Source organism: Gavialis gangeticus, unplaced genomic scaffold (genome assembly GCF_001723915.1).
Source record: "Gavialis gangeticus isolate Ggan-Ray unplaced genomic scaffold, GavGan_comp1, whole genome shotgun sequence".
NCBI lineage: Eukaryota > Metazoa > Chordata > Crocodylia > Gavialidae > Gavialis > Gavialis gangeticus.
In genome coordinates, this window is record NW_017729034.1 from 78,754,678 (window position 1) to 78,779,498 (window position 24,821).

At 40.1% G+C, this 24,821-nt stretch overlaps 1 protein-coding gene across 1 annotated transcript in view; it reads right to left on the reverse strand.

Annotated features, from left to right (window-relative positions):
• Nucleotides 1-22,835, reverse strand: part of MYCT1 (myc target 1) — a 24,597-nt gene extending 1,762 nt beyond the window's left edge. The window contains exon 1 of the mRNA XM_019527457.1: nucleotides 22,677-22,835. Coding sequence (XP_019383002.1) covers nucleotides 22,677-22,728 — 52 coding nt within the window. The 5' untranslated portion in view covers nucleotides 22,729-22,835. The remainder of the gene's footprint in view (nucleotides 1-22,676) is intronic.
• Between the last annotated feature and the right edge of the window lie 1,986 nt (nucleotides 22,836-24,821).

Genomic DNA, 24,821 nt, shown 5'->3' on the forward strand with positions numbered 1-24,821 from the left:
CTTCCCACTCAGTGTTATGAGAGAGCAAGCCACTTCAACAAATCTTTCAACTATTTGTAAAGCTAAATGCAATCAAATCCCTTATTGACATTCTAGAACATTAGGTGATAAGTACAGATTTACATTCTCTTCATATGCTTTGGATATTTCCAGATGCTGTTTTGGACAAACAATACCATAAATCTCATATGTGAAGCTACTTGCATTAAATACTCAATGCAGTTTCAAAGCTTCTTGAACCAAGATAAATTGGACAGGTTCTAAATAAGTGACTAGAATGTTGGATATTTATGTAACCTGAATCCTAGCTATGCACTTCTTAGAGTTTTTCCCCTTGAATACTACTTGCCTGTTCTGCAGTTTTGATTGTAGACATACAGTTGCTATCAATAGTTAAAGGCAAATTCCAAATGAGCTCCTATTAATCATACCCTTTTCAGAATAATTTCATTGGGGCACTATGCCTGACAAGACTCCTTTTATGCACTGGGAGGAGCAATTTGTGATATCACCTTACAAGAGTTTAGCATACTCGTCTTCCTGCCATCCTTCCAAATAGTTCTGCTAATCAGTACATATGAAGGGCAGAGCTCAGGTTCTGCCTGCCCAGTGCACTCTATACACTTCCCTAGGCAGCAGGATTTGTCTATATGGCCTCAGAATGAGCCTAAGAGTGCCACTAAGAAAAAAGCTGTACCTACTTGCTCCTGTTCTGCAGTTACCCAAGCCTGCAAATCTGGCATTAGATGCCTTAAGATCAAGCCTTAACAGTTAACAATACCCTAGAGCAAGAGTCAACAATCCCCAGCCTACATGCCAGAGCCTGGTATGAAAGGCCATTTTTCTTAGCACACCACAGCCAGCCCAGGCTCTGTGCAACTGCTGCCAGCCATGGAGCCCAGGCTGTGCACAGCAGGCAGCCAGGAGGCTGCAAGACCTGCTGCAAACAGGTAGGAAACTTCAAACAGCTGCACGAGCCCTGGCACACATGCCTCAGAGTGAATGGCAGGGAAGGGGCCGGTGCAGCACAACCCTGGTTCCTCCCCTGCCATCCATCCATAGGCACACATGCATCCACTGCCAGCAACAGGGATCAGGCCCCTTACAGCTGCCCTGCCATCTGCCCTGGCATGCCAAGTTGAGGCATGGGTAAAGGTTGGAGTGTTTTTGGCAAATGTTGTTTTTGGCCAAATGTTGCCAGCCCCTGACCTAAAACATACATCTCAGGACCCAGCCTTTCTATCTCAGTGAGTACTCAGGTTTGCCCTAGTGCTACCTATATTGCCTAATTTGTGAGTTAGAGTGCATGCAAGTCAGTAGGCTTAATTTATCACCACTGCTCCTGGGCTTGCTGTGTAGGCTATACAGGCACCATTTTAAACTGAAATCTGGGTAGCCTTTACTCCTTCACACACCCCTGCACAACCATGGAAGGGCTAGGTACAATCTAGACTACATGCATTGACTTTTGGTCACCTAAATCAGAATACTGATTATGTGATTGTACTTTGTGGCTCTTTAGAAATCCATCTTCCATCTTAGAGGTTTTATGGGGAAACTCATTACTGTAGTATGTGAACTCCTTCCCTATCGCTCAGTGGAGGGAAAGGCAGGACTGTTTGCTAAGGATTTCATCTGCCCTGTAAAAGCGTAGTCCAACTAGACTGTCGACATGCACAGGGAGGATTTAGCCAAGAATCACTTTTATCCCTATATCTCCACCACTTGCACGTTTAACTAAGCATTTCACACTGTTAAAAACATGAAAGGCAATTGACATAATATTGAATGCACCACTTGAGCACTTTTTTTAGCTGCTTCCCCGTGCAGCAGATACAACTGAAACAATTACCTGCTATTGTGTAACTTCTTTGCCCCTTTTTGCTCTATACTCAAATTAATAAATAGAGAACCAAATTTGTACATGGATACCACTCCTGAGGTCACCCAGACTACTTCAGTGTCCATAGAGCATCATATTTACTCTTGGTTTATTTACTCATTCTCTTTCTATTTCAGTAATGAAAAATGAACACACCGGTTCAAATCCCTCCAATCTTTTTTCAAGCAAAGGTTTCACCTACTTCAGTGAGAAATGTGGGTTCACTCTAAAAACATGAAATTCACCATCTTAAGGCTTTAACCAGGGCAAATGAAGTGCTTTTTCTCATGCTGGTCCTCTGTGCAGAATGAATCTCACCCAAAGCTAGTACATTCTAACCGCATCTATTGAATTTTAAATCTGTCTCCATCGATTTTTTCAATAGAGTATTCAATCACCCAAGCATAAGGGACATTGGAGAAAGTTTTACATCACTGGGCTCAGATACTCAAGTGTGACAGAACAGAAATGGCCACATCTGGTGTTTGGGGGCAAAGGTAGCTTTCTACAGCATTTTGACCTTCCATTGTTGGGCAGTACTAAGGTAGGACTAGCCTCTCAGGGCAAGAGCAGACACAAATGGTAATTTGCATTGGCATATTGTGCTCCCAGTCAGGTTTTCCAGCATTTATCATATCTTGGTCCTGTCCTATCATGACACTGAATGGCCTATGACAGCTTTCTCTGGAATATCCCAAGCACAAATAGAAGCCAAGGATCTACCTGTCCAGAGGGCTCAATTGTGTGTTACAGGCATTGGCCTGTACTAGAGAGGACACAGCCACAATCGGGAGGAGCCCTGTGTCATGGAGAATTCCTCTTTGAGCTCCTTGTTGCACAAGGGATAAAGCCACTAATGTACCTCTTGGAGTGTGAGGGAGCAACGCTCCTTCTGTCTTCTCTTTTATGTACCTTATATTTCAGGAGACTGTAAATAGAGGACCCCAGAGCAGGCATATCAAATCTTGAGAATACAAGAGTGAGAGGACTGAAGGCCCCTTCCCTATCTCTGGAACAACTGTTTTTTTAAATTATGCTGCTTACTAAAGTAAGTTCCAGTCCTGCAAATATTCTCAGGTGCAGTGCTTACTTCTGTGAGGGTCTCATTTTTTTCTGTATATGCTCCTATTCTACTAGCGAGCATGGGATCCTTGTCAGCATATTATCTAGTAACTGTATCAAACCAAGGGAGTGGATGGAGTGTGCAAACCATTTTCAAACTTTGTTGCTTAAGGGCAAAATTATCTCTAAGAAATCTCTGAGAACCATTAACTCAGCTCATGTAAAGGCCAAAGCAGAATTACTTTTCCTGTGCTTAGGCAATTGTAATGGCTGATCCTAGAAAGAAACACTGATCTACCAAAGAAAAAGTGTAGGTGGGCATATGGCTCCCACTACAGACAAATGCACACATGCAGACATGCATACAATAGTTAGCTGAATGGCCAACTGCAGGAGAGAAAGGGCAACGCATTTCAAAAAGGTGTAGTGGCAAGAATGGTAACCTGCATAGCTGTTAGAAGGATGGAGGGATAAGTACTGATTCCAGAGGAGGAGAATGTGAGGGAAGCATCAGATAGTCAATTTGTGGCCAAATGGCTAAACAATTAGCTGCATATTTGTATACAGTAGGGGCATCTACATATAAAATTAATATGAAGCAAAAAATTCCAGTGTGCATCACACTGGAGTTTATTATTCCCGGGTGCTGTGTTTACATATGCTCCTGGGACCACAGCACATTGAGCTGGGTCAGAGAGGGGGCCAGAGGTGCAGCGTGCCAGCCTGGGCTGCTCCAACCCAGCTGAATATGCTGTGGAGGGGCTGGTTGAGGCACGAGGGTGCTTCACTGTGTGTGGGCAGGCAGCCCGCACACAAAGCGCTCTTGTGCCCCAGCCAGTCCCATTGGCATCTACATTTGAGTTTCTGGGCAGTAAAGAACTCTGCCACAGGACAGTATTTATATTTACAAGTACTATTCTACCAGAAGTTAGTTTACTGAAGCCTAATGGGGCCCCACATGTAGATGCAGAGACTTTATTACAGGTCTAATTAGGCAGCTCCGCAGTAAATGTCTCAGGTAGATGCACCCAGTAACATTAATAACCATCCAAGATAGGGTTAGAAATGCAGAGTCCTTTCACAGCACCTGGTACATGACATATCCTTGAGTGTTAGGCAGCTCCATACAATAGAATCTGCCTGAAGGGCCTCATTAAAGCCTATTTACTCCTGATGGACATACTACAATCTACCTATGCTGAACATCAGTATTTCTTATGGTTGTTCAATTAAAAGAAGGAATACTTAAGCAAACTTATCTTAATGTTAGCTCAAGAATCAGACAGGAGAGCCCTTGCTCTGAATGCAAGCACATAGCCTGCCACAGAGAGTTTTTCATATTAATACAAGCCTTCTATTCTCTGAAGCAACTAAGTGATTTTCCCCACTCTCCTAAAATCTGACAGCAGCTGCATAGCAAGTAAACACAAAACTAAGCACTATATGCCAGGCAAGCAAACTTTATTTTATGTGAGCTGCAGGAGATACATGAGCTGCAGGAGCTATAGAGCATGTCACATGCAAGCTGCTTCATTCATTTGTCCTGAAAAGGGGAATGTATCAGGAAGAATGTATTGCATGATGGAGAAGGATTATCTTTGTCCCTTCCCCTTTCACTTCCCTTTTGGTCTTGTTCCTGCACACATTTTTTACTTCATGCAATGGGTCAGCACATGCTAAGGAGATAAATCTAATCAAAGCACATGATTTTGCAGTCATTTCCTCCATTCTCCAATCCACAAATTGCACAGTATTTTAAGGATGTGAAAAGTGTTTGATCAGATACTTTCACAAGTATTTAGAAATCTAGATGACAGGCCAGTCAAACAGTCCTCCTCATTACTCGTCTTTTCCAAAAATACAAATATGAATGCTAGGTGAAATAAACTGCAATATGGAAATCCATATGTGAGCAGGTGATTGAAATTTAGCATAGAACACTGAGTAGTGAGCCAAACATGAATTCCATCTATACCTAAACCACAAATTTAAATAGACTACAGAAACAGCCTAGCTAGGTTAGACTAAGCTGCAAAGATTGAATCAATTCAGGCTCAGGCTTTTTGAATGTCTTTCCTAGCCTTTATTTTGAGAAGAGCTTTGAACCCAGGTCTTTCACTTCCTAAGTGAGTGCAAGAGCTAACTTTTAAAAGAAAAGCATGAACTTGCATACCTAAAAGTATACCAAAGGTACCTAAGTCTATGTGTGGGTTTCAGACTGAAAATCACAGTCGCACAGATGACCAAGCCTGTTGGTAGGCAGATCCACACTCCGCTTGCTAGGCACTGTGAATCCTATTACGAAGCACCTAACTAGGCATCTATGACGGCATCTCTTTTAAAGTAATGGGAAGTTGTGTACATAACATGGGATTTCACTCCCAGAGCCAGGCAACTTACTTTTACATCTGGGAATGCTCAGAATTGTAATATCTAAGTCCCTTGGTCCTTAGTATACACTCCAAGTGTGGTTCATATCTGTCTGTCACCCCAAGTTCATAACATAGTCCACAGAACCAGCCTCAGGAAAACAAGGAGCTACCAAGTGTTCAACAAACTAAATATATCTTTCTAATATTGCAGAATTAATGAGTAAAAATCTGCTTGCGTTTGATCTTTTATACCAAGAAAGTTTGGTTCAAACTGGAAGCTTGGCTCTGTAAGCCAAGCCAACTTACATGCCATATACACTGTTGTTGTGTATAGTTTGTAGAAACAATATACCTACAGCTGAAAAGTGTGAAAATTATTGTCTCATTTTCCCTGATCTTTATCACTAATTGTCAACTCAAAACAACCTCTTATTAATTATTTGTAGTCAGTCCGTGATTCAGTAGGGTGGGTGAATCAGTGGGTTTGCAAAATGAACCAGCTGCAATCTTTGTCATGGCACATGTTAAGAAAGGTCATAGGATGGTTATGGTTAGAAGAACAAAAGTGATTGTCTGCAGCACTGATAATTGTCACATTCAGAAAACAAACAGGGGCTTCAGGGTGTCATGGAGCAGACAAGGATGGTTATGAGCTAAGTGGAGAGACACCCACAGCTCTTCCACCTAAAAAACTCCTCGAAGCTCCTGGAAACAGGGTATTTTATTGCGTAACTACAGAATCCCGATCCAGGGCCATTAAGGTGGTAACAGCATGCTTGAAATCAGGAAGGCAGTTCTGTTAAACAGAACACAGAATTACTTCAACAAACGAGCCACCCAGCTAGTAACAAGACTGCCCTCTGCTGGAAATTTGTACTGAAATCTGGGCAGTCAGTAAAACAGCTCAGTCATGATAGCACAAGAAAAATCTCACAGCAACAATTCAAATAAATGGAAACAATGTAACCAGTGCTCTCTTTGCTAATTATCTGAAAACAGAGAGAGTTTCCCCTTGGCGTATACCCATAGGGCCTAGTGTCTCACTCAAACTTCGCAATTCTTTTGAACAGGGCCACAAGGCACCAGTGCAAAGAAACTTCAGAAACGGCTGTTTACAAAAGCTTTTTGATCCTGTGAATGTTTGCACTGAATTCAGGCTGGGTCTCAGGATCTGAGCTGTACATTTGTTTTGTGTCAACCAGCCTTCTTCTGTAATAATGCACTGAAAAGAATAGTAGGATATGTGCTCTGAAAATCATAAAACCTGGTCAGAAGTAATAATGTTCACTTATCTCTCTCTCATGGACCCAGAGGAACAGACTACCATCTTCAGCTTCCTTTGTGCAAAAATGAACTTTATTTCATAGATTTCATAGATGTTACGGTCGGAAGGGACCACAGTAGGTCATTGAGTCCAACCTCCTGCCCTGGGCAGGAAAGAGAGTTGGGGTCAGATGACCCCAGCCAGGTGTTTGTCCAGTCTCATCTTAAATACCTCCAAGTCCACCTATGAGGACCTTTTACCATTTTTAATTTTCCCTGAGCCTGATGAAGGACATGTGAGCCCGAAAGCCTGCAGAAAAAGGGTTTTTTTTTTGCAATTTCTTAGTTGGTCTAATAAAAGGTATCATCCCTGAACCAAGAGGTCTAGAGTGTTTGCACCACTTACCTCTGTTCAGCATTAAAATGGATGATAAAGACAAAGTAATGGTAATGACCAAAAGGAAAAAAATCTATGGTAAATGCATCATATTTCCCAATGTTAGCACAATTATATACAAACTAAGCACAGACAAAACTGACTCCTCAAAGAATGTTTTTTGGAAGGCAGGGTAAAAGCTTTGTTACTGCAGAGCTTTTGCATACCTTCCTAACAGCTACTGAGACGTAGATATATGGTTTTGATTCTGCTCTCTCATGTAGCTTATAACCCTCTGGCAAAGCACTGGTATCAATTCTATAAAATCAGTTGGACTGAGTTGTACATATGCTGCAAGGACTTAAATGAATCAGTAAAAAAAAATCAGTGGATATGGTTGTTTTAGTGTAATATTGCATCCCTTCTGATTTTATTTAATAGTGTGATTAACACAGAGTCTAAAAATAAAGAAGGATATTTTAATGGGGTTCACACAAGGTAGCCAGCAGTGCCTTATAATAAAGAAAATATACAATGATAGATCAAAAGTCTAGATTTTCAGGCTACTAAAAGTCTTGTAGAATAAATGAAAAATTTAAAACATCCTTAATATTACCACAGTTCTACAACTTGTGTTGTCTGATGCTAAAGGAAATCCTGTTTTTACCTAAAAGTATGCAAGAAGTGTCTCAACAACAGTCCCTCTCAACTTAGAAATCTATGACTTTTGAAGTGTTGCCAAGAAAAAATTCAACCGATGGCTGCAACTTCTGCATTGTCAGTTAAAAAATATCCTGCATATTCCCTTAATGAATTTATTTATGTTTTCCACTCCTAGCTCAGATTGTTTCTTTTCCCCTTATTCTTCAGGCTGTGTATCCTCCTCTTGTTTTTACTTGAAAATTGCCTCTGTTTCATCAGCCAGTAGATTTCAGTGATTACTGACTTCACAATGGTAACAGGAAAGGGAGCCCTGTCTTAGTCTAGCCCAATCCATATATTGTATTACCAAAACTTTTGAGTTCCTTCCAAGGATGTTAAATTTCTCCGCTACACTAGTTCTACCTAGTCCAGTAAGTAAAATAGACTAAAATCAACCTTCTTCTATGTGATGTGTATTTTTTAGACTGTGACTGTAAATTCACATTTACACTAGTCTAGGCAGAAACCCATTTTCTGTGATTAAATAATCTTGGAGATCTAGATTCTGTTTTCCATTCTGTTCAGCCTTTACATGTGACCTTGAGCAAAACACTTTACCTCCTTGTTTCAGAATTTTCCTCTCTAATTAATGAAACTAAGAATATGTGCTCCACTCTATGTTGTGAGGCTTAAATCATTAATAGGTTTAAACTTCTATGAGACCATCAGATAAAAGATGCTGTTGTAACTTCAGAGAATTATTATCATTAGTGCCTGTATACAGCATAAACAGTTTTTAAAGTATTAAAAACAATGGGAAACACCAATTAAATATTCAAATATGCTCAGAGTCCTTTGTTAACTTTTAAATAATTATGAAAATGTGAAGTGCTTAGTAGGATTCAAAAAAGCAACTTTAATTCTGCTTTCATGTTGTGGTTACTTTCCGTCTATAGCATAAAAGCATCCTACCCCACCTTTTCCATGTTATATTTATTATAGCACGGATTAAAGACTCTCTCATATAAATGAAGCAAAGGTAATCTAATTTGCCCACATCTCTGGGTCATAAATACCACAAACTAGCTTCCTGCCCCACAAGAGCAAACCACAAGTGTGCTCCACCGTTCTTTCTATGGAAGTCGATGCCAAATTTTATCTGGTAGATATTATTGTTTTCATTTGCTTTGCTGACACTGAAAATTATGTAGGAATTATTCATCAGTAATGCCTTCTTTGTATGCATACATATATGCACACACACACACTCACAAGCTCACAATCTGTTCCATGTATCTACACAGGTGATTATAGGGATATTATTTAATAAATTGATCTTGAGTTATAATTTTTCTGTTTTCAGAACATGGGAACAAAAAGAATGATTGGCCACTTCTAAAAGCATACTTAATCATTTTTCAATCTCCATAGCTGGAACTTTATTTGTTAACATTTTCAAAAGAAAGCCTCCTACCTGAAAGTTAGCTTCTGTATTTTGAAGATGTAAAGATTTTTGTTTGTTTCTAAAAAGTTATTAGGAATCTGTTAGAATATTTGTTGCAACCATTACTATATAAAGGCTACCATTTTCTCTATAACGAATAATTTGAATTAGGCATCTGTAGGAATTTCAAGTTCTTCTCAATGTAGGGAAAATGCAGCTGTAAAATACTGAGTCAGTGTTAACTCTTTTAAAAATGTTATCTAAGCTTCTTTTTCTCCATTTTCTCAGGTTTAGGGCATAAGGTTCTATAAAACAAGGGCAGTAATATTTAACAGGAGATGCTCAGGTCAAATTCCTTAGTGTTTGGGCTCTTTGTTAAGTGCATTTTTGAGTAGTTTGAGGCATTTTGATAGAAAGCTTTTTACAAATACAAAGTATTATTTTTCAAATTGATTTAAAATAAAAGCTATGGAGCAAGAGGAGCTAAAGAGTAGTTTTGGATTCATAATGTACTGAACCATTCTGATCTGATTCTGAATGTTGCTATAGTCTTTCCAGACCTTCATATGAAAACCCTCTGAACCTAGAATTCATCTTCATGTAACTTATTCTATTGTGAGAAGAGAGAACAAAGGTCTTCCTCCTGTGCTGGCATAGACACACTCACACTTGCAGGGTCTTTGGACAAAAAAATAAGTTTGACCTTCTAAAATAAAAGAATCCTTGGCTCAGAACCCTTTCCCAAATACTAAGAAGCTATGACTCTTTGGGGAGCTATGTGATGGGAGAACAAACAATAGCACTCACCCAATCAATTCAGTAATGGTTAACCTGCCAAAGAAGCATGCACACCCTTTATATCATCAAAGCAATATAAAAAGAAACTTTTTCTAAATCTTTCCCTCCTCCACTACTACTTAAAATTAATGTTTTCCCTGTTGACAATGGTAAAGCATTGGGGAAACAGCAGTAAATAGAAGGCAACAAACTCAGACCAAATATGACATGGCTACTTTTGCAGGATGATTTACACATATAGTCTATTCTTTTCTGGATGCCAATATGCCCAGATTTCATTGTCTACAACATTTTTTGGTCCTGGAAGTCCCAAAAAGGCCACTGACACACTGGTGGACATTCTATTCCTGCACCTGGATGAGAATGAGTGATTATATAGTGACACCAACTGAGCTTGCATAGTAGAAGCTCAGGTAAATACATGCACCTGTGAGGATTCACTGCAGCTTTAAACACCTAAAAATAGAGTGAACTAAAACTCAGGATTGCAAAAAAGTAGTGTGTCTACCCACTTTTTGCCAAATCCAGATGCCCAGGTGTCCAAAAATCCCCCTATAAGTATTCTGGACTCAAGGCACACAAACCTAAAGTCATTTACATCTCCCCATTAAAAGAGGTGTTGCTGTCATCCTTCCACAGCAATGTTATGTTTACCTCCAGGTTGCCAAAAAAGGGCAAAGTAAAACTAGGAGAATGTACCCATTTTCCCTCGGCAAGGACTAACTCCTGTGAGCGTTGCATTTATTTTATTTGCTTGCTTTTCTACATACCTGGATTAATTGCTAATTTATCTACATTCTGTTATGTGAATTATACCTAGCAATCCATTTGGCATTGTATCTGTCCATTATCTATGTCCTACCCATGTCAGCTGATAGTGAAATCAGTGTATTTTAAAACTAGTATTGTGAGATTAGAAATAGACCCATCAAAAAAGGGTGTGTGACTACTTTGGCTGAAATTTTATATAAATCATACCAGTCTAGCATTTGATATACAATAATACTTCCAAAAAGGGAGTTAGCCAGAAGAGAAAACACAATAACATAGCTGAAACACAACTGCTCCTCCCAGGGAAATGTGCCTGGTTTCAGACAGCCTGTTTAAATTTGATGTATGGTTCTACTCATGTTTACGAGCAAATTCAGAGGAAGTTCCAGTTTCCTGCAGTTGTTGGGTGGTCACCAACGTACATGACCTTGCAAAATTAACAAACACAATACAGGATTTGGTGCCAAGCTGCTTCAGGTACTCCATAGCAACACAGAAAGACAACAAAAGCCACCACCTCTAAAACATCCTGTATTAACACTGCCAAATACATAAGAAATCTGATTGACATATTGCTTAAAAATCACTTATTCTCTATTTGCTGAACACAGACATCTAATATACTGGAAATGTAGTTAAGATAATGAGCAATGACTTCCTTTAGAATTACATCACAATGTAAATCCTGTCTTTTTCCTTTTTTGGTATGTGAATATTTCCAGTATGTTTGAAGAATACCTCAAGTCTTATAAAGCAATGAGAGTTACCACTAACTTTTTCATTAACATGCAGCAATCATCAATGATAACAACTTAACGTTGTCTTTCCATTTGCTAAATTTCCTCTCATTTACATCCATATTCTTACTGCAATTTTTAATAGTCTTAGAAATTAAAATTGCAGCTATACTCTTTGATAATATTGACATTTCCCCATTTCCCTCAGTTTTAAATCAAGGGCCCCATAGTGTACTCCTCAGCTATATCCAAGGATCAGGATGTAGGTTTATTACTTTTTTTTTCCATTATGGGTTAGCATTTAATCATATCACTTCTAATAAAGAAAGCAAGAGACTGGCATTAGATCCAAATAAACAATTTATTTCAGAAGCCATCTAGTAAATGTTATACCAAGACCACTGAGTGTGGGAATACACACATCTCCATTAAATAAAGTTAGTTTTCATTACTTTTACTATTATAGTTATTCATATTACAGAAGCAGAAGGAGAGCTTAACAAATCCCCTTTGTGCTGGTACTTTAAACACAGCCAACATAAAAGGTGGTTCCTATCCCAAAGAGGTGACTGTCCAAATGGAGTTTATAATCTTAGTAACCCCAACCTCAACATGCAAATACATTGGAACTATCTTTTAGTAGTATGAAAAACAATTACTCATACTAATTAAATCTTTTTTAAGTAAATAGGAAAAATTATATCACTAGGGGACTAATGGCACCACGGTTTCATTGAAGAACTGGATGGAAGGTTTAGGAGTCCATTGTATTTAGTTTGATCAAGTGGAGGGGAAAATTGAGTTATGTCCTCCAGCTTCTTTGGTGTTGCTTTAATAGCATTATTTAAATACATATAGTGGTATGATATTTAGGTTTTATTTTTGGTCCTAATATATATCTATCTATCTATTTGATGCAGCTGCATGTTTTTGTGTATAAGATGCATAAAAAAAAAAGATCCCATTGATTCTTTTTCTGATTATGTATTCTTTGTAGTAATGCATTAGAAATTATCATAGTATTTTAACAATATTTAATGCGTGTACACTCACAACATCTTTGCAAGCTAGGAAAATATATTATCCCCCTTTTGCAGATAGGGGCCAGAGGCACAGGGAAATTAATTAAGTTTTTCAAGGTCACACAGGAAATTTGTAGTGAAACAAGCACTTAGATCCACACGTAGTGTTTCAAGCATTCATCTTCTTTGATTTACAGACCTCTGACTTGGCCCAGACATCAGTGGATCCAATGCAATCAAATGTCATCTAGGACTATTCATGAAACACTAATACTATAAGTGGAAGTTTCTACCTAGTGCAGCATTAAGTTCCCTTTAATAGAGGATAAATCTTTTAATCCTCCATTGAGTATGTAAAGAATTGTTCAGTCTGAGTTATTTACTGAAAAGGGAAATAGGATGTTCTAAACCTTGATGCAAGTTCATCTCTGTGCTTACTAATTCAAATCGCATCAGTAAGGAAGAGTTCAAAGGGGCAATGTATCTTTCAGAAAGAAATGCCTCTGCCAATAGCAGGGGGTCTGGACTGAAAGTCATCTATTCCAACCCTTTGCTCAAGGCAGGATCATCCCTGTATAGATGATTTCATCCAAGTGTTGGTCTAACCTGCTTTAAAAAGTTCTAGTGATGGAGGGGGCATCTACACAAGATGCTTACTTTTAAGATGATTAATTAGCTCTGCAGTAAAGTGCCTTCATCTATATGTGCAGAACTCTTAGACCTGAATAAACTAATTAACTCTGCCATAGGTTAGCTGCCCGATATAACTACTGTTCTATCCATAGGTGATGTGTAGGGGGGTACGGGGGATGGGGCATGTGCCCTCCCTGAAATTGGCCCTCACCAGCCCGGGGGGTGGAAAGTGCAGCCAGTACCCCACCTGAGAAGCACTGGCAGCACTTCCGGTTTTGCTGGCAGCACTTCTGGTTTCTCACCGGCACTTCTGGGGTAGGTGATCAGCTGCCCCAGAGTTATTTACTCTGCCACAGTGCACATGTAGATGGAGGGTGATGGGGCTGGCTGGGTCACGAGGGTGCTACAGTGCAGGACTGCCTGCCATCTAGTCCCATACTGTAGCACCCTCATGCCCCAGCCAGCTCCTCCACAGCATGTTGAGCTGTCGGGGAGCAGCCCCCTGCTGGCAGGCTGAACACCTGGCCCCTCTGTCAGCTGGGGCTGTGCCACCCCAGCTCAATGTGCTGCAGTCCTGGGAGCATGTGTCAACACGGTACCCAGGAGCAATAAACTCTGGCATGAACTGCACCAGAGTTTATTGTGTCATGCTAATTTCATGCGTAGATGTGCCCCGAGATTCAACAGCCTTTCTCGATAACTTCTTGAGATGACCTCTTCCAGTCCTATTTTTCTCTAATTTTACTATTAAAATGGGATCCTTAACACTGAAATCTGTACTCATTCTGCCACTAGGAAAAAATGACGTAATGTTGCTTAGGTTCACTGTTAAAGGAGAAGGACCTCATCTCACCATTATCTTCACCAAGTGCACATTAGGTGGATGAGGCAAACTTACAAGCACCTTTTATTTGATATAATTATGATCCACATTCCCCAAAGTGCATAGTCTGTCATTTGAGGGGGGAGCTCTGGTCCTTGTGCAGATTGCACATGTTACACACTATGACTGGTAGCATGTTGTAGATGTTGACACATTGCTGGGAGAAGAACCTGTAGATAGTATGATTTCCATTCTCGTCATCAGTCTATTAGACAATCCTTCTTTACTAATGCTTTCTAATAGGACCTTTCTTGACATTCTTATTTATGATTTCTTTTTATTCAGATAATAAATTCTGCTTGATATTTATTTCTGTTTCTTACTGGATTTGTTTCATCTAGAGTTTACATGCTATATGATTTAAATGCAAACTGGGCACATCTACACAAGAGACACTGTACTGTAGCCTAATAATACTGCACAGTAGCAGTAACTCCTGTTACTGTATATTTATTTAGTACTTGATTATACAAATACTAACATAAATGTGCAGAAACTACTCTACATTAATGAGCATATAAACGTGCCCACAGTGAGGTTGATTCTTAAATGCAAAAGCAATTTAAATAAATATAATTAACAAAGTAAAATGATCATAACAACATCATTTCATTCACATTGCACCTACCGTATATTGAATATCACAAGTGTAAAACTCATCTGACTTACAGGGTCAGATGAGGGTCTGCGGGACAGGGACCAAACTTTGATGCAGAGAGCACAGGGAGCTGGTCTAGCTGGGCGCTACGTGCAGCCCATGCCCCAGATCTCTTGTGCTGCATGCAGTGCTAGGTCTAGCCCATGTACCGAGGGCAGCACAGGTCCTGTGCCAGTCCTGCATGCTGTGTGCACAACAAGCTGCGGGGCCAGCAAGTACAACATGCAGACTGAGCAGGCCACATGTGCTGCACACAGAGCAGGGGACAAGGATGGGACAGGCACTACATGTGGCACCCTGCTGGGCTGGCCTTGCATATTGGCTCTGGTGCAGCCCAATATAGACTGACCTCAGAGCCAGTGCCCAGGACCGATCTGGTGGAACACCACATGCAGTCCATGCCTTGTGTGCAGGCTGCACAGTGCTGAGTCCGGTCCACATGCCATGCATATGGGCTCAGTCCAGAGACCCACAAGCCAGACCATACAGCTCCACAGATCAGATCCAGCCTATAGGCATATGTTTGACACCCCTGCTCTATGTTAATAGAAGCTTAACCAATCATCAGAAAAACTACATATGGGAATTTTGTACTCTCATTTGTATACAAGGCTTTTAGCCTCTGGCTCATGATGTCAGCACTGAAGAGTCTTTCTGTCCTGAGGGTGAAGGGTTGGAAGGGAGGGAATTGTTCCTTAGAATTAGTATGACATAGCTAAATTACTCTACTACAAGGCCATATCCCTTTTCTCCTGTGTCTCTTTCAGAGTTTGTAAGGACTGCAGTAGTCTCACTCCTTCATTCAGGGATCACAAAGGAAACAAATGTTCCTGGTTCCCTTCCTCACATCTCTTCTGTACACTTGGTCAGTCACAAGCTAGCCCAGAGATACTATGGGAATAGGATCCATCTTGACCCCTGCATCACGAGTAGCATGGTATGTTGCAGAATGTTAGCATTTGTTAATTTGGGGGATTTTCCAAATCACAGTAAGTGTTGCAGAAAGTGCCAAGAAGAAAATGATTGTGCAGGCAAATACCATTAAGTTATTAAGCCATCCTGCCTGGAGAAAGGTGATCCTGCATCAGGAGTCTTGGCTCATCTCCACTAATTAAAATACCATAGCGCATTCTGGCACTAAATTCTTTAAAAACAAAAATAGTAATGCTGTTTTGGGAAATAAGGCCACTAAGGGTGACACTGCACCTGGAGTGTGAGGTGCTAAGTCTGTGGTGTGCTTCAGCTGCTTTGTTCCATTCCAGTAATACAAAGCTTCTGTGTAGTCAGCTTCACCAGCCCCCTGAAAATTTCTTCTCAAACAAAATCTTCGGTGGTGTGAAGTGTTTGCAGTGGGGTTTATGCCACATCCTCTCTTCCTTGTAGCTGCTAGCACAGGAATGATATCTGGAGCTCATTTACTTCCCAGGAATTCTGACCTGGTAGAACAGTGGTACCCTCAGACTGCTATGACTTATATCAGGGGTCTTGCCCAGTGCAGAACAACTCCAGATCTAGGGGGGAAATGCTGGAGTTAAAACTATCATTGCTATTTCAACCTATGCTCTCACATGTGCACCGTGAATGTTCAACCCACCGATATGTTTTTGGAAGGTTCTTTTGTACTGCTGAAGCTGTGATGGAGGAGGACAACTCATCAAGCAAGGACATGGAAGAGAGAAAGCAGAGAAGTGAGTGAAAGTGTGTCCAGAAAATGAAGTCTGAGAGAAAAGAGATGTGAAAGATACACAAGAAGTAGGGGGGAGACACTCGGAAAGAGAGGGAAGCAACTGGGGACACAGTGCTACTCACTATCACTGTGACCTTCCAAGAGAATCCTGGAGGAAGATGACCCAGGACCTATTGCCATGATACCACGGTGGCAGGTACACACTGGAAAGGCATCAACACATGCCATAATTCTATAGCCTTTCATGTCAAGCTTGCTGTCCAGAAGCAGTATTTCAGACCCCAAAAGTAAGCAATCCTATTCCACTCTGATAAAGTTCCTGAAAAACTGTTAATGCTACAGGTGGGTGGGCTCTCTTCTTCTTCACTGCTTCTTCGTGACTTATTTTTAAAGCTAAGGTAACAGACAGTACAGACAAGAACAGATTCTTTCATGGATGTACAGCAACTCAAGTTGGAACAGGATCACACTTAGGCCTTTACATCTTCTTACATACATACTTGGAGGAGTAGGATTTGGCCCATATGCTTTAATTCTTTAGGGTGTAACAAAGGACACAATCTGGACCTCTGTTTTCAGTCTATCAGTGTGCATTTGATGTAGAAGGTAAGTTCAAGCTATGCTTGTAGCTCTAGAATCAGTAATGTTTATAGTAAATACCAAACCTAAGATTTGAGAAGCAAACTTATACTTAGCATTATCCCTCATGTACCGTGTAAATGACTGCCTGGATTCTGACCCTAGGGAAAAATACTTTTAAAGGTTAATAAATTGCCATGTTATATTTTTTAAAAGAAAGCAATGCTTAATTTAATCATGACTGCACAAAGAGTCTAGGGATCCAAGTTGGTCATGATTAATAGTTGCTTACATTTATTCTCCCCTGTTCTCCAGTGGTATTGATCAAAAGTACTATTTAAATTAAATTTCCTAATCTGAAAATATATTACCATCTACACTGAATGAACGGAATTTTTCTCAAGGTCCTTTATTGTGTTTAACCAGATTGTAACTGAATGCATGTCTTCTAACAATTGCAGAAATGTCATTTTCCCACCCACGGTAAAAACATGAGCATCTCTTTCAGTCTGTTTCACTTCTCACCTACAAATCAAAATTAACTCAATAAAGAATATATTAAAATGGTAAAAAAAAATAATAAAAAGTGAAGGTAGTGTTAGCTGTCTGGGTGCCAAACCTTGAGACTCTTACTTACATTATACTCTGTCCTTATTCAGATAAAACTCCAGTTGAAGTCACCAATGAAATCATCATTTCAGATTCTCCACCCACAGGTCCATGTGACTCCAGTGCTACTGTACTGCACCAGGTATTGGATTCCATAACTAATATTCCCACCCTTTGCCAGAACATCACCTTGTAGCTTCCCAAGGCAAGATCAAAGTTACTAGAGATAGCAACATTTCATAAATACATGGAAAAAGGAATGGGTATTTATAGAGAGAGCCTTTCTTCATAGAATATCAGTCCAGCCAAGTTCTCTGAGACAACGTATGCATTTGAGAAGCACTCTTGATACATTTTTAAGAAAATGTGGGTATTTGGAAAGTAAGGAATAGAACTGCCAGACATGAGAATAACTTTGCTAACTCTAGGTAACAGGAAGACAACATATCACCTACTGAACAAGGGATATTTGGTGACATGACCATAACCTCTACCATAAATCTCCTAAAAGTATAAAACAAGAGAGGAGATTAAAATAGTTAAAATAAATATTCATGATTTTAAGCCTACAATTTATTCCTTTAGATGTTTTGTTTACAATTTATTTTATTTGCTTTTGATGCCTGTTCCTTTTTCGCCAGCCTATTTGCACTTTTCAAAGATGTTTAAAAAATATTCCGTATGCAGACAATAGAGGATAAGACCTCCAGAATATGCACAATTAGCAGTGGCAAAATCTCCTTTCACATTCCGCTACCAATGTGATGATAAAGAGTGGTTAAGTTTATTCAGTCTTTGGACTCTAATCATACTAATCTGTGGGATTTGTCAAAAAGTCTTTTTTCATGACATGCACAACTGTACAACAGAAAGTGGACTGAGATCACTAATGCAATTTATATAACATGACTTAAACAAAGTTGTGCTTCTAAGTTTCATGACTTTGCTTATAGTAACTATTAATATAATTGTATGGCATGGACCATATGTGAAAAGAATATTAACTTATCAAATATAAACAAGCACTGTTTCAGAGTGGAGACCTTACTTTGTTCATTGTTTTAAAATTCTTAAGGTTATTTTGAAAGAGCTATTGTATTAAGCTATCAGGGGAAATGTCAAGAGTTTCAGAAAACAAGATGCCTGTAGTTTTTCTAGAACACGGTATCAACCATTAGACAATAATAAATAATTTATAAAATCATAAGAGAGTAATGATGATGTTGAATAATTCTTTCAACAATTTTTACAGTATTTAATACTTTCCTCACAAAGCAAGTACCTGGTCAGCAAACACATGTCTAAGTTTGCATATTGGCAACCAGATTGAAAGTGGTGTCACAGGGTTGATTGTAACAGTTGCAAACCCTTGGACTGTTGTGACTTAGTTATTAGGATATAGCCCTTGCTTGAAAAGGAACAACTTTGCAATGCCAAGATGGCACTTAATATGTGCTAAACTTCTTAAACACAAGCCGCTCTCATTTTAACTTCACTTAATAAGTGTTAAGTTGAACACGTGACACCATCCTGAAGGCAATAGGATACATCACAAAAGAAAAGAAATATGTGGACATCAGGGTTTACATAATTTGCTAGTGCTCATAACACTGTCTGGCTGTTTAAGGTACAGGTTTCCCTTGCTTTATGTTGTACTTGTGTTCCTGGAATATGGTGCATAACTTGAATTTGCATAAAGGGAACTCACTTTACAGTGTAATTAATAGGGATAAGTTCCAAGACCTCCACTGTACTGACTCCCAAACCCATTTTTGCTACTTTTACAAGACAATTTTGGTACTCACCAACAACAGACTGTACACACAAGCACAGGGTGGTGATGAATGTAACCATAATGGGGATGGCAACTACAAAAACACGTGTTGCAGACAACAAGCGAGGAGCACCGATCCACACAGGAGACTATATTTTGGTGTGTGTCACTCCCACAATGCACCGCACAAAGTAGCTGACTGCAGGCTTCCACCACGCTGATTGTGTAAGAGCGCATTTACCTCCCATATAACAAATTTTTGGTATAGAAGGGGTCATCGCATAAGAGCGAATTTGTACATTCAGAACCTGCATAAAGTGAGGGAACCCTGTATTTATATTAGTATAAAATACCTAGGAAATATAAACACATATGTTTAAGGGCCATGTCATTCATTGCACTCAGGACGTATTAACTTAATTTAACATTCAAGCATTCACATGCTCAAGCAGTAAAACACAAGCAAGATACTATCATAACATAGCAAAGGCAAGTACTGTGTCTAGTTTTGGGCTCCCACTACAGAAAGGATGTGGACAACTTGGAGAGAGTCCAGTGGAAGGCAACAAAAATGGTTCAGGGGTTGGGGCACATGACTTCTGAGGAGAGGCTGAGGAAACTGGGCTTATTTAGTCTGAAGAAGAGAGAACTGAGAGGGGATTTGATAGCAGGCTTCAACTCCCTGAAGGGGGTTGCAGAGGATGGAGCTGGACTGTTCTCAGTGGTGGCAGATGGCAGAACAAGGAGCAATGGGGTCAAGTTGCAGCAAGAGAAGTTTAGGAAAGTTTAGGAAAAACCTTTTCACAAGGAGGATAGTAAAGCACCAGAATAGGCCACACAGAGAGGTCATTGGATTTCCATTCTTGGAGGTTGTTAGGACCCAGCTAAACAAATCCTTGCCTGGGATGATATAGTTGGAGTGGTTCTGTTTTAGGCAGGGTGTTGGACTAGATGGCCTCCTAAGGGCCATTCCAATCTTAATTTTCTATGATACTATGATTCAAAGGGACATTTTTGTTCATGGGAGGAGTATTTCCAGATCATATTAACTAACACCTGTTTAACTATCATTGGCCTACTCCACAGAGATAAAACAAGTTTAGGACTTGGTGCAGTGTGAAGGCTGGGACTAACAATCAGCTGATTGCCAACCCCAGACTCAGCTCTGCACAAGAGCTAGTTCAAGATTCCTGAGTGGTGCAAAAACTGGGACAATCAGCTGATTCTTAGTCCCAGGCCCAGTACTGCAACAAGGCCAGTTCAAGGCTGCAGATCCAGTGGCAGGTGTAGATTCAGCAGCAGAAGCAGCACCCTCTACCAGGCTCAGTTCCCCATGCCTCCCTCCTCCTGCCACCAGTGTCAGGCCTGACTTGCCCCACTGTGCCAGGGGCACATGCAGTGCTAGAAGGCAGTGGTAGGCACACGATGGGGAGATCATGGGTTCTGGATGTTGTGACTACATGTCCTCACAGACATGTGAGCAGCAGTGCTGGGGTCACTGTCTAGGGGTGTGGGGGCACAGTTAGCTCCAGCCCTGTCTAGAGTGGGCTGAGATTATAATAACCATTACCGTACAACCACTCAGGATATGATATAACTTTTAATATGCTATAGTAATATGAACTCAGATAAAACACTTGTTCAGTGTCCCAAGAAACAGGGTCCTAAAAAGAAAGAAAGGGAGAAACAGAATGTAAAAGAGCATATTCATAAAATCAGGCTTTAGAGAACAGATACATTACATGATATGATATGAAAAGGCAGATATATTAAATGTTTTCTCATTGTTCATTATTTTTAATTGATGATATTTAGCTTTAAGTATGCTCAAAATAAAAAGCAGTGCCCTTCAAGGATTCAAAAAAAATATTGGATCATACTATTTCCTTTCCTTTTCCTCACTTCCCATATACTATATTTGGGAAGAAAGAAATGGAAACCCTACTGCAATGTGCCAAAAATTGCCAGGGAAAAGAAAAGAAAGCCAAAGAGGCCTTTGCAACAAAGAAAGCCCATGCATGGGAAGACTGGTCAGTTCACAATAGGGACACTATGACAGCTCTGCCAAGTAGAAGCGGTCATGGGTATGTATATTATTCCTTAGCAACCCATAGGATATTATTCCTTGGCAACCCATAGGAGTGATAATTAATGCTGTCTCTCCCCATATTATGGAAACTTGTGCAGGTTCTGCTCTACACAGTCAGAATATGGGAAAAGCATAGGTTTGGCAAACCCAGAAAGACACCTAGAAGTAATGTGAGCATAGAAGTAATGTCAGTACAGTTATTGCTGTCAGCAACAGGCATAAAAAGGGAAATAGATGCCCAAACCTGAATGCACATGAAGGATCCATAAAGAGAACCACTGCACTGTTGAGTTAGAAAATGGCTAATTAATTCTCAGAGTCTCAAATAACTTTGTCCTTCTCATGAACTTTCCCCTGAGAAGGCATCTATATCCCTGTGACAAGCTCTGCCCCTCAAAATTTTACCTTTTGCTCCAGGTTTCTCACAGACCTAACTCTATGAAACCACTTTTGTTTGGAACTAGCTAGATTAAAAATACATGGAGTTTACATTTCAAAACTAATATTCACCTATGTTTCCAAGACCAGCTAACATTGCTTTAAGCACAGAGAATGTATTTTATAAAAATATAATAATATACAGCTCCAATATAGCCCTTTTTCCCATGCCAATCTCAAAATATTTTACAAATCCAATTAGTACTGTCCCCATTTTACAGAAGAAGAAACTGAAACACAGAGGTGAAGTGTCTTATTCATCCTAATCAAGCAGGGAAGTATGTGTTACTGAAAGAATCAGAATTTGCGTGGTATAGTTTTTTTCCTGTTCACACAAGAAGAAATGAAAGAACTCCCTTAAAAGTTCTCCCACAACAGACTCATGCTTCACCAGTATAAACCAGTATGTAACTTTATATATTTCAAGGATTCCTGTAAAAGTTTCTTGGAGTGACACACATACAGTAGGTAAATACAGTGTATATGACACACATTTAATGGAAAACAAGTCAAATAATAGAATAATTTGTAATAAAGAGAGCTCCACAGCTACTACTGGGATTATTTTGGGATTGATATACTGGATCATCTGAAAATTAACTAAATCCTACTTACCTTAATTGAGTTGTTCTATGAAATCATTGAGATTAGGCACTTTATCTGAAGCTGTATGACTATCAATGGACAAAACTCTCACTGACTTCAATAAGGAATTTTGGATTAGTCCTTGGGTGAATTCATTAAGAAATTATCTTAATCCTCCAGCAATATGCATTTGAAATATACTTCTGTTTTGCAACACAATAAATATTGAAGTAATCTGTACTACTATGTTTCTACTGAAATTCTAGAAAGTGTCCCAAGTGAGATTAGATGTCACTTTTTAAAGTAATTAATGTCATATTTCAGAATTCCCATTCCCCTTTCTAATATGTTAAAAAACCTCAAAATCCTTACCCCAAAATTTTGGTGGCCATTCGATGTCAGAGCCAGTACCCTGTTTATCCATAACATCCAAAACAATATTTGCAATACTAGTATGTCCACAATGGAGCACTTGGTTTCAGAACATCTGAGGTGTAGCAGCAGAAGAAATGCTTTTACACAGCCGGTCACACTGTTTTGCTTGCCTAAAAGGAAATCAGAGTATCATTTCCTGCTTGGACACTCAAATTAGCAACTGTTTGTCTTATCTTGGAGCACCACATGGTTCCTGAGACAGAGGAACTATTTCCTTCTCGTCATTTCCTTTGCTGAGTGCTTTAACTTAAAACAATACCAAATCTCCTTCTTTTCTGAAATAAGGGACTGCATCACAGTTAGAGAGATGAATGTCCACTCTTCATCCCCACAGTGATTCTCTCTAGTAATGGCTTCATGCTCAAGCATTCAAAAACAACCATTCTTGTCATAGTATGGGAATAGTAGGCAAACCAGGAATGAAGAAGCTGACTGACTCCTTTTAAGTATTCCTTCATTAAATATAACATTTTATTGTGTTGCTTTCATAGGCATATATAAACATACTGAAAACATCTATATTTTCATTAGTAGAAAATGTCTAGGAAATGTAAACACACATGCTTCTTGACAAGAACCTACAAGAAGTCCAAATAAAAAGACTCCCTGTGGGAGCACTAGTAAATGGAAGTTCTCTTATCTTCCTTTGAAGAATCTGCTACTGGTTATTGTCAAAGACAGACTACCAGTGTAACTAAAATGGCAATTCCAATCATGCCTCTATTAATGCCATACACTATTCAAAATATGACAATGATTAAATATGTTAAAAAATGATTCTTACATGCTTTGGGTTTATCTTACGGTTGTTGGGCATCTTAATACTGATCTCAATTTCACACTATGTTTCACACAGAGAAACACCTTTCTCTGCAATTAGTGACACTGAAATTATTGGGACTACTGGTGCAGTAAAATGGTACTCAGTTTAAGTGGTCAAACTAGCCCATTGTGTTTGCTAACAGATATGAAATAGAGAGAAAGTAAAAGGCAAACTGTCGAATTCATTGTTGGTGTAAGTGGGTTCACCTCCCTTCAAACAAATCAAACTTTATGCCCCTTTAAAACAAGAACTAAATTTTGTCCTCTCATTTTGTGAGATTAGCAGTAAAGTTAATGCAGTTACCCTGGATTTAGTAATGTAAGAAAAGCAGAAGTTAACTCTATGTCTCCATGGGCGCAGAGGTGACACGTAGGGGGTACACGCAGGTGCACGTGCACCCTCTGAGCGTGGCAGTGCACCCCCTACAAAAAGTCACTGCTGACACTGTAGGCGGCATCTGCAGGTGGTCCGCAATCCCTGCTGGCCACTGCTGATGCTTCCTGCAGTGGCTGTGGGTGGTCGCTGATCCTTGGTCAGCGCTTGCCAACCCCCCACCGCTGACAGTGCCGGCGGCAGCTGCGGGAGCTCCCCGGCTTGCTACAACCACACTCCCACTGCTTCTGCTGCCGCCATGCTCCTGCAGCTGCCAGGGTACGAGTCATTCATGCATGGGTGTGTCTACACAAGATGCTTAATTTTGCGTTAGTATAGTTTACTGCAAAGTAAGTATGTAAATCTACACAGGCACATGGTTACTTCACAGCAAACCTCACCAATCCCAAGTAAATTTGCTACCTGGAAATGCAAGTAGCAAATTTACTTGAGATTAATAATGGCACTGTAGCATTTGTGCAGATGCCTGACCAGGAGCAAAATTTGCTCCCAGTCAGCCATCCACCAGGGGGCAGGAGATAGCTCCCACCTCCTGCCTCCAGGAGCTGCCTGCTGCTGGGGTAGGCTCCACCACAAGAGCCCAGGTATGGAATATGTCTCCCCTGCCCTGGCAGCCCAGATTTTGATTGTGGAGAGGGGACTGAGAGGCCCTTATCCTTATGCTCATGGAGCTGGGTGAGGAACAAGCTCTCCAGCTCCTGCCCTGCATGTCCAGGAAGAAACAATATCCCCCTAATCTAGCAGCAGGGAGCTTCCAGCCTCCTACTCCCTGCTCACAATTGCAGAGTGAGGACTGGGAGCTTGTTTCCTGCCCCCATTCTGCAATCACAGAGCTGAGACTGGAAAAAAGTTCCCCAGCCCTTATC